The sequence below is a fragment of the Bolinopsis microptera genome, chromosome 1, assembly GCF_026151205.1.
Source record: "Bolinopsis microptera isolate Bmic1 chromosome 1, MBARI_Bmic_1.0, whole genome shotgun sequence".
In the NCBI taxonomy this organism is placed as follows: Eukaryota; Metazoa; Ctenophora; class Tentaculata; order Lobata; family Bolinopsidae; genus Bolinopsis; species Bolinopsis microptera.
This window is the reverse complement of record NC_087072.1, coordinates 5,214,359-5,229,715: the sequence shown is the minus strand read 5'-3', so window position 1 is coordinate 5,229,715 and position 15,357 is coordinate 5,214,359. Positions and strand designations below refer to the sequence as shown.

The 15,357-nt window shown below is 40.8% G+C and overlaps 1 protein-coding gene across 1 annotated transcript; it reads right to left on the bottom strand.

The window, feature by feature from the left end:
• Positions 1–2,096: 2,096 nt before the first annotated feature.
• LOC134819577 (uncharacterized) lies at positions 2,097–14,938 on the bottom strand. The gene is made up of 9 exons (XM_063829589.1): positions 13,916–14,938; positions 13,608–13,763; positions 12,999–13,420; positions 12,747–12,847; positions 12,429–12,564; positions 12,123–12,221; positions 11,711–11,866; positions 2,841–2,947; positions 2,097–2,604 (listed from the first exon to the last, which is right to left on the bottom strand). Exons 1-9 carry the CDS (start codon positions 13,971–13,973, stop codon positions 2,280–2,282), a joined length of 1,560 nt encoding a protein of 519 aa, XP_063685659.1. The 5' UTR covers positions 13,974–14,938; the 3' UTR covers positions 2,097–2,279.
• Between the last annotated feature and the right edge of the window lie 419 nt (positions 14,939–15,357).

Below are 15,357 nucleotides of genomic sequence, written 5' to 3'. Positions count from 1 at the left end.
GAGAAGTTAAAGTTAGATTACAACGATAATGTTTTAGATAAGGGAGTTAACATTTTTTAGGTGTCTGTACAGAGCATGCTGAAGTTTTAGTTGTCTTTATTGATCAGCCTGTGAGCCTCTAGAAAAATGTAAGACTATACATTTGGGGCATAGTCGGGGCAAATACAGTTGGGCACACTTGGGGCACAGTCGAGGCAAAATATGACTTGAAGCACAGTTTTGGGAAACTAAACACACTTGGGACACCATTGGGGCACAGCTGGGGCAAAAAGTTACTTGGGGCACAATCGGGCAAAAACAGTTGATTTGATTTGAAACTTTTACAAAATAGCAAATATACAAATGTACAGCAAGTCGAACAAACATATAAAATGGGCCGAAATGTATAAATGCTATAAAGCGTGGGTCAGTGAAACAAGTACAGAGGACAACTTTCAAAACAGGAGTTTTATGGCCGCCCAAAGTCTCAATAACATCACCTCCACCTAGTAATAAAATTATGAAATATGAAAAGTGTGAAACAATCAAATAATAAAATATTCAAAATATATAGTTGTCTCTTAAATACAGATAACGTCTGAAAATTCTTAAAATAATCATCACTCCTTCATATACTGATCAGTGTCCGAGAATGTAACTCATGATGACTTCTTATCACGGCTACATACCTTCCCGTACCGGATGTAGTGGTCGAGATGAGTCTGTTCCGCCCTCTTCTTCTTCAGGTCAGTGACCAGATGCTTCCTTGTTGCTCGTTCTTCGCTGGATCTGTCTGGACATATCCATACATCTTTGTGATTCTCCCTCAGTCTCCCTGTTTTCATCAGAATCTGATGAACCGCTGTTGAGCTTGGGACGGTGATCTTGACTGGTCGGATAGCCGTACTACCTGGCCTCTTCCAACCGACTCTAGTCGCTTCGAAGTGAGGTTTCTCCCCGATCTCCTCCAAAACTGCGGTTACTAGCGCTGGAAGCTGTTCTTCCTCCTCTTCTTTCAGCCCAAACACGATCAGGTTCTTGCTCCTGTCCTCCTCTGCAGCCACACCTTCTTCAGGATTTTACTGTTGCAGACCGTACCACTTGCACTGTTCTGTTGAACAGCTGCACTATAGTTCTGAATCCCTGACTCCACCGTTGTTTGGACTGTCTCCTCAACAGACGTCTTAAGCAACTGTAGTTGTTCGTCCTTCTGCATCAGCAGCTGGCCCTGCGGCCTGCAGTCTGATCACCTTTTCTTTGTCTGCTAGTGCTTCCGTCTTGAAGCACTCGATGATCTCCTTCAAGAGATACATCTGACTACTCTGCCGACGAACAAGGTCCACTGCATCCACAATCCAGCCAGACAGAGTCTGTTTATCCTTAGTCTTGATCTTTTCACGACTATCGTAGTCAATTTCACGGTAGTCTATATGTAGGTCTTTTTCTAACTGATCGGACCAGCGTGCAACACAGCCTTCCACATCTTCCTGTTGATCATAGTTGAACTCCTTAATCAACTCCTGGGATCGGGTCAAAGTTGGGTCATCCCCCATAGTGTACTTGTATAGTAATGTACAAGTACACACGCAAAGGTAAACTACGCGGTAGCAGCAAACTGAACTTATTGCAAATTTACAAAAGATAAGAGAGCTCGATATTTGCAACACAAGCTACACTGATTACACACTGATTGAAGCACAAGCCACAATTTTATGCCCCAGGTGTGCCTAGCTAGATTACCAACTGGACATAGGACCAAAATCAAAACTTCCTGCGGCATTGATGAGGCCAGTTATATGGGATGCCACTAACCGCTTACGGATTCAACTTCAATAGTTATGCATCTCAGCTACCTCATCAAAACCATACTTGACAAATAGAGCCAACGTAGAAATCAACTCGCTGGTAGCAACTAGTGAACTAGCAAGGCTATATTATAGAGACCAATAAACGATAAGAATATTGATTATATTGATTATATTAATATCGATGATGCTACTGATATTCCTTATTTTATCATTGTAAATTGTATTGTTTGATGTAAATTATTAAAAAAAAAGGTTATTTTTGTATACTTGAGGGGTAATTTAAGTTATAACACTATTTGAACACAAGAGTTTCAGTTTTTGAACAATAATTTAAGATTACAAAATAAATATTTAACATACCAACAATTACATTGAAATTACCAAAAATAAAAATGTAGTATATTTCAAGACTGGCAGAACAAACATTAATCCATCCATGTTAATTTCTGAATAAAACATAAATTAAATATAACCCCTGTATATATCACATCATCAAGAATCACCTTTGTCCCTTCGATACCCAAACATTTTGAAATCCACATCAAAATGCCTGCTCAAAAAATCGACGTGTTCTTTTTTTAACTTTTTGATTTCCTCCCAAACTTCGCCCAACTCAGTTTCTTTCTTAGTCGAGTTATTAGCCCTATTTAAAAACAGTGTCCTGTCTTTCCAAAGACCCAACTTTTCTGCTAAATACCAAAGCTCTAACGGTTCGTCTTCTAGTCGGATGATGTAGTTGAACTTGTTAACGCAGAGGTTGCAGAACTCGTGAGCTGGCATCCAGTGCCCGTCCCAGTCTCGTCCACTTCTTCTCATCCTGAAATACCAAACATTCAAATAACTTGTATCAGATGAAGAGATTATTCCAAATTAAAAATTCGCATAGGATAAAGCAATCATTAAAATATAATGTTAAAAATAAAGTTGAATCTATCGAGTAGTAAGTACATCAGTGATCGCATCAAATATCTAATAAATGTGCAACAGGGTATTTATATTGTTAAATTGGTAAAAAATAAAACAACTCAGTAGCTGCGGTAGTAGTATACTAACTTGATAATGTGGTTGACTAGTTCTGATAGTTTGGGGTAAGGAGGGTTAAGAAAAGGGTTATCTGGGGACCCATCTTTAAACACCTCCCCTGGTTTCCCGCTCTTCAACTGAAAATATTTACTGTTACTATGGTTACTGTTACTACGGTTACTATTTAAGGGGACATACACCAACATCTTTTATGCCCTGGCCCCGCTGTTAACGTCATATTAAGAAACTATACAGGAATTAAACAGGAATTAAACAGGAATTAAACAAAATTGGGTCAAACGGCAGATGCCGTGTCTGACCAATATAGGAATAGAAGGTTTAATATTCAAAACTACCCCAATGTAACAAATAACCAAACAAGGTGGTAAAAGTAGATAGCCATGTAAAAGAATATAGCACAGATAGCACAGTCGTATGCAGAAAAAACTCAGCCAAGAGCACTCAAAAATGACAATGAAAGTATCATACAATGTCCACACACTTATCAAAATATACAAAACACGACATTCATTCAGTATTTTTCTTTGGGAACCTCCGTTCATCGACCTTATTTAAAAACCGTCCAATGTCTCTAATAGTTGTTGAGTCGTCGAAGATTTCTCCCGGTTCTTCTCTCATTACTAACAGGTCCCTCGTTCGTTGATGCAGGTTTTTGCGTAGGTCTTCGTATAGGGGGCATTCGTAGAGGATGTGATGCTCATCTTCTATCACTGGATAGGCCCCTGGTAGCTCATAGAGAAGATCTAACAAGTCATCGTCACTTGAGCAGCAATGTCTGCAGGCCCGATGTTTTATGTTAAACCGCTTTTTGCCGTAGCGACCAGTTTCAACGTTAAAGCGGTGGGAGCTGCTTCTGAATTGCGCGATCTTCTTTGAGCAGTTAGGTTTAAGATCAAGGGCTAGATACGTCTCTTGAGCAAACTTTCTCTTCACTAAGTTGTAGAATGATAGTTTTCTGTTAGATGACCTTTCTGTTTCCCATGAGTTTATAAACCACTTTTGCAAACTCTTTCTAATCTGGCTTGGTCTTAATCCTTGGTTTCTCTCTGATGCCTCGATGGTTTCTTGCATCTGCTCGAGAGTGGAGAACCAGCTCAGGTTTAGGGTCGCCTGCTCTTCGAAAGCGTGTCTAGCAAAGCAGTCACGGCCGTCTACAACCATTTGTTCAAGTCTTTCTTTGTAGTTGAACACTTGCTTTGATAGCGTGATGCCTAGTGGATGCCTGCCTGTGTCACCCCATATCGCAGCATTGGATGTTGACTTCCTCACCCCTAAGGTCCATTTCAAAAGAGACAGATGAAAGTTCTCTAGAGGGTCCCTGGCAATGAGTGTACACACGTTTCCTGTTTCTGGTGTGGTGCTCGTGTTTGTGGGGAAGTTGCGGAACAGAGCTGTGCTTGGCAGCCACACTTGGCAACCATACGACACCACAGGTACAATAAGTGTATCATATAGCTTGAACAGTATCGATTTCCTGATGTGGCGGGTATCAATGTAGCTTTTCAAAGAGAAATAACTTCTTAATGCTTTTTGCCTCAGCTTTTGTTGTGTTAGCTTAAGTGATCCGCTCAGAGTAAATGTAATGCCAAGGTAACAGTACTCTCTCCCGGAGGGGATCTGTTGTTCTCCCAGTTTGAACTCATGACTTTCCTTCAGATGCCTTCCTGTTGGGTTAAACACAAGGACTGAAGTTTTTCCAATGTTTACTGTCAGGCCCCATTCTGAGCAGTAGTTGTTTAGGACATCAAGCATTTGTTGAAGACTGTGTTTGTTGAGGGCTAGAAGGACAAGGTCGTCTGCCCATAGCAGATGAGTTATATCTGTATCATTTAGGACAGGGACTTTCACTCCTTCGATGTTGTTGAGATCATGTGAAAGCTGGTGGACAAAGCATTTAAACAATTCAGGGGACATGGGGTGTCCTTGCTCGGTACCACATAATATGTCGATCTTCTGTGACAGCTTGTCTAGTAGCTTCACTTTGGCTGAGGAGTTTGAGTACATGAACTTAATGCACTCAAAGAATCTCCCTTGAATACCCATTTTCCACAACTTGTATAGGAGTGCCTCACGACAGATGGAATCAAACGCTTTGGCATAATCGACAAAGCATGTGTATAGCCTCTGGCGTTTCTTGGTGACATACTTTTCCACGCAGGTTGAAAGTGTGAAAATGTGGTCTGCTGTCTGTGCGTCTTTACAGAAACCTAGTTGGTTGGCTGTATCAGGATCACATTGATCACGGAATGATATCAATCTTTTCAGCAATATGCTTGCAAAGAGCTTTCCGAGATTGCTCGCTACAGCGATGGCTCTGTAGTTGTTTGGATCATAGATATCACCTTTTTTGTGTAGTGGTGTAACTACTGATGAAGTCCATGGGTAAATTGATAGGCTTAGGCAGTGGTTGAAGAGGTTGAGGACTGCTTTGAGCATGGATCGTGTTGAGGCTTTGAAGAATTCATTAGAAATTAGATCTTCGGAAACTGCCTTTCCTTTTTTAGTGGCCTTAATGCAAGCACACAGCTCTTCCATCTTTATATCTTGATCCAAAAGCTTGGTCAGGTCGTCACAAATGTTGTTTTTCTGCATCTTTGACTGTAGCTCTGCGATCTTAGAGTCTTTGATGTTCTTTTTGCCGTAAAGTTCACTGAAGAACTTGCAAAAGTTGATCATATCGAAGGCATCAAGACTGGTTGCAGGCGATTTTGTATTTTTAAGAGCTTTGAAGGATTTCCAGCAGATGTTGTTCCCTGTTTCTATGTCCTTGCAAAGCTTCTCAAAGAATTCTGATCGCTTATGTCTGATCATCTTTCTATATTGTCGCCGTGTGTCGTAATAAGAGTCCCTGAGGAGCTTGTCCAATGGGGATCTTCCATACTTTTTTGCTAGAATGTTGAGTGTCCTCTTAAGACGGATACATTCACTGTCAAACCATGCCATTTTTGGCTTCATTCGACTCTTCTTTTTGGTGCTACCATATTTATTATGTCTCGGCCCTTTCTGACGACTTGAGGCGTTTTTTCGGGGCATCACTTGTTCAGCAACCTGATGATACAGCTCAACAATTTGGTTGTTAAGGTTAAGAACGTCTTGAGGGGTTTTGCATGAACTTGTAGCCAGAGTTTCCGTCTTTTCCTTTATACTAGGGTCACCCATAGCTAGCAAGAATTTGAGCTCAGCATTATCCTCACATGGCCATTTGTACTTCCTGGGCGCGTCCTCGAGGTCACGCAGTATTTCTTCTGAAAGGGTTATGTTGTGTCTCAGGCTAAGTGTTGTGACAGAGGGTTTGTGATCGGAGAATTTGTTCAAATCAAGGACTCTAAAACTCTTAACGATCGCTTTTATGTCAGCTCCTACAGCAACATAGTCTACAACGCTAGCTCCGCCATAATTCACCGATGTGAATTCCCCTAAGGAATCGCCAAGTACGCTGCCGTTTAGGATGGTTAGATTTGCACAGGCCAGAAAGTCAAGGAGTAACTTTCCTCTAGGATTAACCATCTGGTCCTTGCTAGAACGATCATTGAGACAGGGGTGGCTGCGTTGGCTAAATGGGTTTGCAGCAGATAATGCTTCAGTATCTTCCTCGATGGTGTTGTTCAAGGTTGCGGTCCTTGCATTGAAATCACCTGCTAGTATCACCTTCCTACCGTTTTGAATACTATTCATGGTGAAGTCAAGTAAGTTGTCTAGAGTTGAAGCATCGTCATCGGATGTAATTTTGCATGATTTCAATCTCTTCTTGTAGGAAGAGTGCTCAGGTGAGTCGTATAAGTTGATGATAACTAGTTCATCGACAGCACTCTCACTTCCTAGTTTTATCCTTACTGATTGGATGTCACTACAATTGGATGTTATTTCTTTGATATCCTTGGCAATAGACCTGTGGACACCAATGCAAAGTCCACCTGAGCGACTGTTTGGTCTGTTAGCATTAAAACATTTGTAGTCTGGAACAAATATTTTACTCTTGGTTTCCTGAAGACAGAAAATGGGACAAGAAGTGACAATGGCAGCAAATTCAGTATCATCAATTTTCCTGCCTTCTTTCCCGTTTGAAGCATCGTGTATGTTCCACGAAAGGATTTTCAATGTCTCCCTGTTGTGGGAAGGCAATCTGATCAGGACATCAGTTGTTTTGGGACTATCCATTATGGTTTTTCTTCTGTTGAGGTTTGATTGAGTTTTTAGTCCCTCTTGATAGCTCAATGTCGAGAGATCTAAATAGCCCGTCACGGAGATGAAGCCACAATTTCCGAGCCCCTCGTTCATCGAGACCCAACAAGACTCCATGTGGTCCTACGCTGCGCTGGATGAATCCTCCGAGATTGTCATTGTTTTGCGTGCATATTTTTATGTCTAGGCTAGCATTAATCTTGGATTTGACGTATTCGCTTAGTTCAGAGTTTATCTGTCTTATGGTACTGCTGACTTGTGGATAGCCGGGGAGTGGAATAATCTGCGAAACACATATCTTTGCTGAGGTTGCTTTTGTTAGGTCATCCAAGATTTTCTTCATACCATCTAGTATCGTGTTTCCTGGCGTATTCATCAGAACATCAAGTTGCCCTAGATGGATATAAATGGCTTCAGGGTTGATTTCTGAGACTTTTTTGACTAAGTTTTGGTCCCTGCTAGCTGATACGGCAGTATCATATTCTATCCTCTTGACATCAAAACGTTTCGTGAATCTTGATTCGTCGAAGGTATTGAAGTGTGCGTCGTGAATGACTACACATTTCCGGGTGTGCCAATGTTGAGGATTGAAGTTGTCACGACGGTACGTTTCACGGTTAACAGGGGTGCCATCACTGTTATTTTTGCTTTGTTTATTGGCACCAGCAGTTGTCGTGCTTTTAGTGGTTCCCTCGGACAAAAAGGTGACTGGGTCTTCAGCCTTTTGACTCGGCATATTCTCTTTCTTTCCTTTGTGTGGTGCCGTGCGTTTTTTGTCGTTTGGTCTTGTAAGGGGGTCCTCGGGGGTTTTGTTGGCGGCATCGTTTTGGTGTTTCGGTTCAAAACTATTAGCGCGAGGTTTGTTAGCAGACTGGATGTTACCTTCTTGACCTGCTGTGTTGATTTTAGGCAGATCTTTGAAACACGCTGTAATCTCTCGGCTGATAAGTTCAAACCCTTCTCGTTGTCCTTGGAGAATCTTGTCTCCTAAATCATTCGTAGCGCGTCTATTGAAATTTTCCAAATGACTTAGAATCGCACTTTTTTCGTCGACTCCATCATATTGGTTGGGATAATTGACCCCGTTCGAATGACTTCCGGGTACACTCTTCATCCCCATGATATCGGATTTGAGTTTGCTGAGTTCTTCGCTGTGTCTAGCCTGTATTATGCGTATCTCATTGGATTGGTTCGGCTCGTTGTTTTTCATTCTTGCGAGCTCGCTTTTTAAGTAGTTAACCTCCTTGGCTGAATCAGCTATCTGTTTTTCAAGTTCAAGGGTCTTGGATCGAAAAACCTTTTCTGCCGTTGCTCTGTGAGCTTGGTCTTGGATACGTTTCCGTTCTTTTTCTCCTTCTATCATTCTGTCCATGATATTGTCGATAGAGTTTTGCTGAATATTTAGGGTATCAAATATTGTTTTGTTTTTGTTGACCAGCGTGGCTAGAGATTTCGAGCTGGTTAGTAGGGCGCTGGAGTTGAGTTGACTGGCTAAGGAGGACAGAACTGAATCTTGGTTTGCTAGCTTTTCTTGGAATTCTAGTAAGTTCTGCTCAAGGAGTCGTATTGAGTTTTCTATCGATTCGTGAGTGCTGCAAGGGACCTTAATTTTGCCGGGGGTTAAGATCTGTCTTGCTTTCCTCGTCTTCTTAACTTTGACCTTTACTTTCTTTTCTGTATTCTGCGTCTTGCCCTGTGCACTGTTACTGGAGCTGTTGTTCGAGTTACAGCTTTTGTAGCCCTTTCTGCTAGAGGCATTGCTGAGTTCAGAAGATATTGACTCAGAGTCAGTCTCAGAGTTAATGAGATCTGGAGGATTTGCCTTTCTAGCTTCGCGCCCAATAGTGTTGACGTGGTCACGCAGCAGTTTCTTTTTATTGTCAACAGGAGTTTGCGGGTTGAAGTTTATTTCAAACCTTTTGAGTTCTCGATCTAGCGAATCAACTGCCATTTTCTCGACCAGACTAGTTATGAGAGGTGCTGACGGGTACGTGCTGTATTTGTTGTCAATCACAAGGTTAAAAAACGCTTTAATTGCAGTTTGACTTCGCTCGTTTGTTTTCTGACTGGTTAGGCCACAAAGGTCTATCCACTTGTTGAGATTCTTAGACGAGGCACTGTTAAGAATCTTGTCGCAGGTATCTCTCGAGAAAAATCGCAGTTGTTTTTCAACAATGGTGGTGTCGTCTTGTTTATCTTGTAAGTCGGGCAGACTTCCGTTGTCACCCTCACAATGAAGTTGTTCAGGGGCGGGGACGTTGCTTGCTAAACCAGTTATCCCTTGTACTGCGTCAGTTAGGGGACTACAGTGGGTGTTTTCAGGAGCTGGTTGGAGAACAATTGGCGTCCTGTGTCGTTTGCGTTGCAGTTGTACTAGTAAGTGAAAATCTAGTTCATCCTCGAGGGGTTTTTCTATAGCCAGGCTAATGCTCATATCCCTTCTGGTCTTTTCTAGGACGGATAAGGCTGTAAGGTTGCCTAGGCATAGGTCAAAGACATCCATCAGGTCGTTGTTGAATCTCTTTGGTATGATGTTAACTGCACGCTCTCGGCCTAAATGGAGTAACACTAGTGCATCAGTGACTTCTTCGTCTCCCTGTAGTGTGATAGGAACCTTGTCGCTCCTTCCAAGTAGACTAGTAACTCTGAGCGAGTTAAAGGCAGTGGAGGGCGATTCCAGGTTTGTGTCGTGGTAATGACGATTGAGTTTAACCAGCAATTTTGACAGAATATCTGCCTTATCATCATTTTCAATAGCCTCTATGTCTGACAGGTTCCAGGTTAAGCTGATGCATTTGCTGTGGGCTTGTTGCTCAAGGAGGTGTACTTCAGACGCGAATAATCTGGTTGATTGGTATTTCTCATTGAGAGCATTTTCAAGAGCAGCGACAAGATTGACTGGCGTGACGATCTCATCATCTTTAAGGAAATCTTGTTTAATATGGATCAGCGTGTTCCTACCTGGAGAGCAGTCATGGTACCCTTCGTCGTCAATTCTGATACACTCGAGTTTGCGGGGTGACTCAAAGAGGTCCTGTGAGTCAGCTGCGGATTCAGAGAGGTACCGTCTTTTAACGGGCGTGTCACTTGCAAACTCATACTCAGTCTGTGCTCTGAGCTTCCTTTTCAAAATCGCAGAAGGTTGCTCATGTTGAAAGATACTCCCTACAGACTTGCTCCTTGAACGAATTTGAAGAGTTCGTGAACGAGGTGAGAGCAAGTGTTCATGTTTAGGGCTGTGTAAAAGAACAGGAGTAATCGTTGGTTTTCCTGTTCCTGTATAGTATTCACCGTCTGTATTCGGGTCGTTTTGTTTCTTGGCGGGGGTAATCTCGATCGTTGGTAGTGGTCTGGATGGCTTGCTTCTGGGTTTCGGGGTTATAACGAGATCACCTCCTTTACCTAGGGATATACTCACGCTAAGATCGATTGTATCGTCTAGATCTAAATCCGAGCTGATTGAGTGGTTGCCGAATAAGGACATATTTCCCAGAGTTTCAAATAACTGTTGCGATATTCTTCCTAAAATGGTCTTGTCCAGCATTTCGACTTTCCCTGTTGGGGGGATCGGACTCACACACAACGGTGGGTTGATCGGTTCGGAGTCTGATTCACATCTACTGAGGATCTTCGTTTTGCTTCGCTCCTCACCGTCCTCGCCGTCTTCGTCATCATCATTGTTTGATTGGGAGCTTCCTGGGTTTGACTTTCTAACAAGGCCAACATAAAAACAATAAGATTTGGTACATTAACAATTATTTTTGAGGACCCGCACTTTCGAAAAAATAAATATTTTCTTTTTCGAAATTTTTGGAAATTTTGAGAAGTCTGTCACTGTAATACCGATATTTCGGTCATTTTAAACGTTTATTGACTGATTTTTTAACTGAACATTATTTATAATCCGTACAAGAAGCCCTTCAAAGGATTTTATAATTAAAAAATAGATGAAGAAGTTACAGACCAAACAAGGTCGAGAGAAGCAAAATTGAAATTTTTGTAAAAATCAAAGTTGTATATTTTACCATTCACTCAGGTCATAAGATATCGCTTCAAAAATTCTTGTGAGTGTAGCTGATGATCATATCCAACTTTTTGGAACAGGATTTCTCTCAATTTTGAGTTTTAAGGTATGAAATGTGGCCTCAAACGACTTAGTAAAATTCATCGTAAAAAGGGCCAAACATGGCAGATTTAAGGCTTAAAATGCCTATAACTCACAAAGTATCAGTTTTTTTGAAATAATTTTTACAGAATCGTAATCAGCTTGAGAAGACGAATCTTTTAGTACCAAATAGGTGATTTTAGAAGACAAATTGTCTTAAATAATTTTCTAGCTCGAACACAAGGGTCCCCCCTAATATAAATTTTGTACAAATTGTACACATTTTTTTACAAATTTTGTGTCTTTAACTATTATAAATTTGGTACTAAAAGATTCGTCTTACCAAGCTGATTACGATCCTGTAAAAATTATTTCAAAAAAACTGATCAATACTTTTTGAGTTATAGGCATTTTAAGCCTTAAATCTGCCATGTTTGGCCCTTTTTACGATGAATTTTACTTACTGGTTATACGGTTACCATTACACTCTAGTTATATTATATTAGTATGAACATGATCCAGTTATAGCGCAGAAAATCAAACAGAACTTGGTATTTTTAATGATGGAACGCCTCAGAATTTGATAACTCACCCAGTTAAAGTACATTGTGAACTCAGACTTGTATCTAAATAAGTCAGCATTGTTAGCAGCAAGGTGAGCTCTGCTGGACACTATGGAACTCTCTATCCAGAGTCCTCGCTGGTTCACCATCTCGTGATCTCGTCCTGAGCTCTTTACGTGGCTCACCTGGGGACATGGGTCAAGGTCAGATAAAGATTATCTATTATAATGATTATCAGGGATTAGGGAGCATTTGAAAACTGGAGCTCATCTCGTATCTTCCTATGTTCCATCAAAGTATAGCATTTCATGAGAGATACAGTAGAGATCAGAGCTGTCAAACATATCTGATCATCATGGTGTGTAATGTTGTAACAATTATCGAAACCATATTTTTGACCTCTAAGTTCTAACACGTCTAAAAATAGCTTCTCAAACTAACCAGCCTTGAGTACGGATGTCTGACTATGGTAAAACGTATATTCTCTTCATTCTCGTCGCGAAAATGCTGTTTCATATCTTCGATCCTCCGCTTCGTAGACTGCAAAAGGAAATCGATAAATATAAAAATTTACAATATATATATATAATTACCTATAGGCATCTAGAGCACAATGGTATCAAACGAATCTAACACCATAATTAACCACTGACGTATAAAGAACAAACTCCATTATCAATGGCGTTATAACATCATAATTTTAACAAAACAGAACCAACAACTAAGTTCCTCTAAACAATTACTTACCCCCGGTAGCTGGTGAGGTTTGAGCAGGTTCAGGTTGTACTCCTCAGGTGGGTTGGGCACGTACTTGTCTATGAAGTAGTTCCTCCAAGTGGTACTACCTGATTTGAACACGGGACACCACGTGAGCCCAATATCACTGGAAGGGGGTTTAGTTAGAGTTGTGACGTCACAAATTGTGACGTCATATCGCAAAACATGACGTCATATTTGTGTTATGAAACAATTTCATACAATTGGCTCCGCAGTTTACAAGAGTTAATTTATATTCAAACAGACTGTAGCTCAAAAAAGGAAACCAGTGCACCATTCTATACATACTTGAATTGATAGAGATTGTACTGAGTGGACCTCTTGAAATTAATCTGCTCGCAAACATTTCGTACGTTTTTCATCCTTTTTGCAAGCCTCTCTTCAATAACCTGAAATGAAATTTATATTTACAAATATATTTATTTAGTTCGTTATCATCCCAGAAATTCTTGGAAGAAATATAACGCTCTTTTAAGAAGAAAGCGACATTTCCAATTCTAGAGAGGACGTCCATCTCCAACAAACTCGAAGTACAAAAACCTGATAGTTGTATCTGTAGTAGTTATCAAGGTAAGTGACATTGTGAAGATCCACGTGAGTAACCCTGGATATGTTATACAGCGAATCCAGCTGCTTCAGCTTCAATCCCGTATCTATCATTAGCTGCTTCAGGTGAGGTACAACATCAGTAGCTATTTCGTCATGCCCGTCATACTTGAACCCACCCTCGATTGGGCGGCCTTGTTTATTTGCTGTGATATCCTCGCTATCTCCAGCAGAGTCCGGCTTCTTCGTTTCCTGATAGTTATTGACTTCGAGGTTTGGCGCTGGCTGAGGGTTCGAGGGTTGGTTTTTCTGAGGGTTGGAGTCTAGTTGTTGTTGCTCTAGAGGTGTGGATTGTTTGTCTGCAGCGATTTGGGTATTCGTTTCTTCCGGTTGTGTTTGTAGTTTATATTTAGAACCTGGTGGTGATAAGGTTTTTAAAAATTAATTTGAACTGTTTACATAGTCATTAATTATGATGTGGCAGGTTACAAACCATTACATTTTGTTTATATATTTGTAATCTAAGATCGAACTTCAAACAGTTAAGGAGCGTATCTGGAACTTTGGACAGCTCTAACGACGTAGGGTAATATTACCAGTTACCTAAGGAAGATTGAGCACCAGCAAAAGCTTCCCTATTTGGCTCTCCCATACGGTTCCATAAAGCTTCATCGTTTCCTCTGGTTGTCTCAGGTGAATGATCACGTGATAGCTCACTACCAAGTGACACGCTAGTCTCCTCCGGTATGTAAAGGTAACCTGGGATAGTTAGCTGTTAGGATATCGTGGCTAACATTTGTTGTTTTTAGTATTTAAACAGGAGTATAAACCAAAATCTCAAGCTCAAAACCGATAATGTTTGATTAAAATTCTAGCTGTTTAAGTAATAAACAAAAGTACCAATCGCTGACCTAGAATCAGTAGTATAGATAGGAAAGCCACTAGTACATATCTTTTGGCTGCTTGCATCGAAAGAACACCAAGTTGAGACGAGTAAGGTGCTCCCTTTCAAGAAGCACCCTTATCAAATCTGCCGCTTCGTTACCACTTTTGGGGGCATGCAGCAGGTTCTTTTGGTTCAGAATTCTAAATATTCATCCGAGCTATACCAGGCATCCCTGATACAATTAATTAAATTAAATACATAAATATAAGTTTAGAATTTCTATTCGGGCAATCTTAGATCGAATTGACTAACAACAAAAAAGTTTGTAATTATTCAAACATTAAACAAACCGAGCGATATGTGACAACGTAAGACAGCTCAAAATAATGTAGCCGCTTCTTCAAGAAGAATGTAGCCGCTTCTTCAAGAAGAATGTAGCCGCTTCTTCAAGAAGAATGTAGCCGCTTCTTCAAGAAGCCGCTTCTTGCCCCCTCACAAGTTTCAAACGTGAGATCAATTACCTGCCTATGTGACCTACCTAATTACTCAATTACAAACTTTTCGCTGCCGTTTATTACGTCACGTGACTTAGCTTTAAGTTTACTATTATATACAACCCTCAGTCGTCGGTCTATAATGAGAGTATGACACACTATAATATATAGTTTGCCTATTAGGAGAAGCTACTATGTCGAAATGGAAGAAACGAGCTTCAGCTCCGGCACTTTGTTGTTAGTGTGCTTACACGCAGAAATACAGGCCCGATCATATCCCGCCAAAGGCCTAAGAGTCAGCACATCAGTATTTGATATTGGAAGATGATAAACAAGAATTACTGATATGAAGAGGCCTGTAAGCTCTAATCAGTGCTTCCCTTGTTAAACAACAACACACTGTCATCTCCTAATTGTACAAGCTCAAGTGCTGATATGATAAGCTAAACACTGTTATTAGTAGCATTAGCACGCTGCTGTTGCTGCACATTCCAGAGTGTAAAGTGTAGACAGACTAGTTGAAACTTCCTACAAGCCTGCTCTCAGAGTTGAGCTTCATACCTTATAACCATGAACTAATATAAATAAGGTGAAAAACTGTCGGAGAAAACAAAACTGGCTAAAATAATGTGTAACTGCACCGAAATACACCAGATTCTGTGATTGTCTGATGTATATCTCCAAAAGAGCGTACAAGCACAAATTAAAAGGTAATCAAATTGGATTGCGGAGCGTACGTAGCGATCGGTATATTTAGCGATAGGAAATAGCTGGCACCCATACAATTCACACAATCCACTCAAACAGCTAGGTGAGCAGCAGGCGTGTATAAGGTATAGTTGGTATGTGTTCTATGTGGACCGTATTGAAAACAAGTGATAATACTTCTAATGTTACATCGAAACACATGAAGGTCTGAATGCAAGAGGTACGAGTGAGTACTACACAGAAAGGATGTGGCAAATTTGGAATA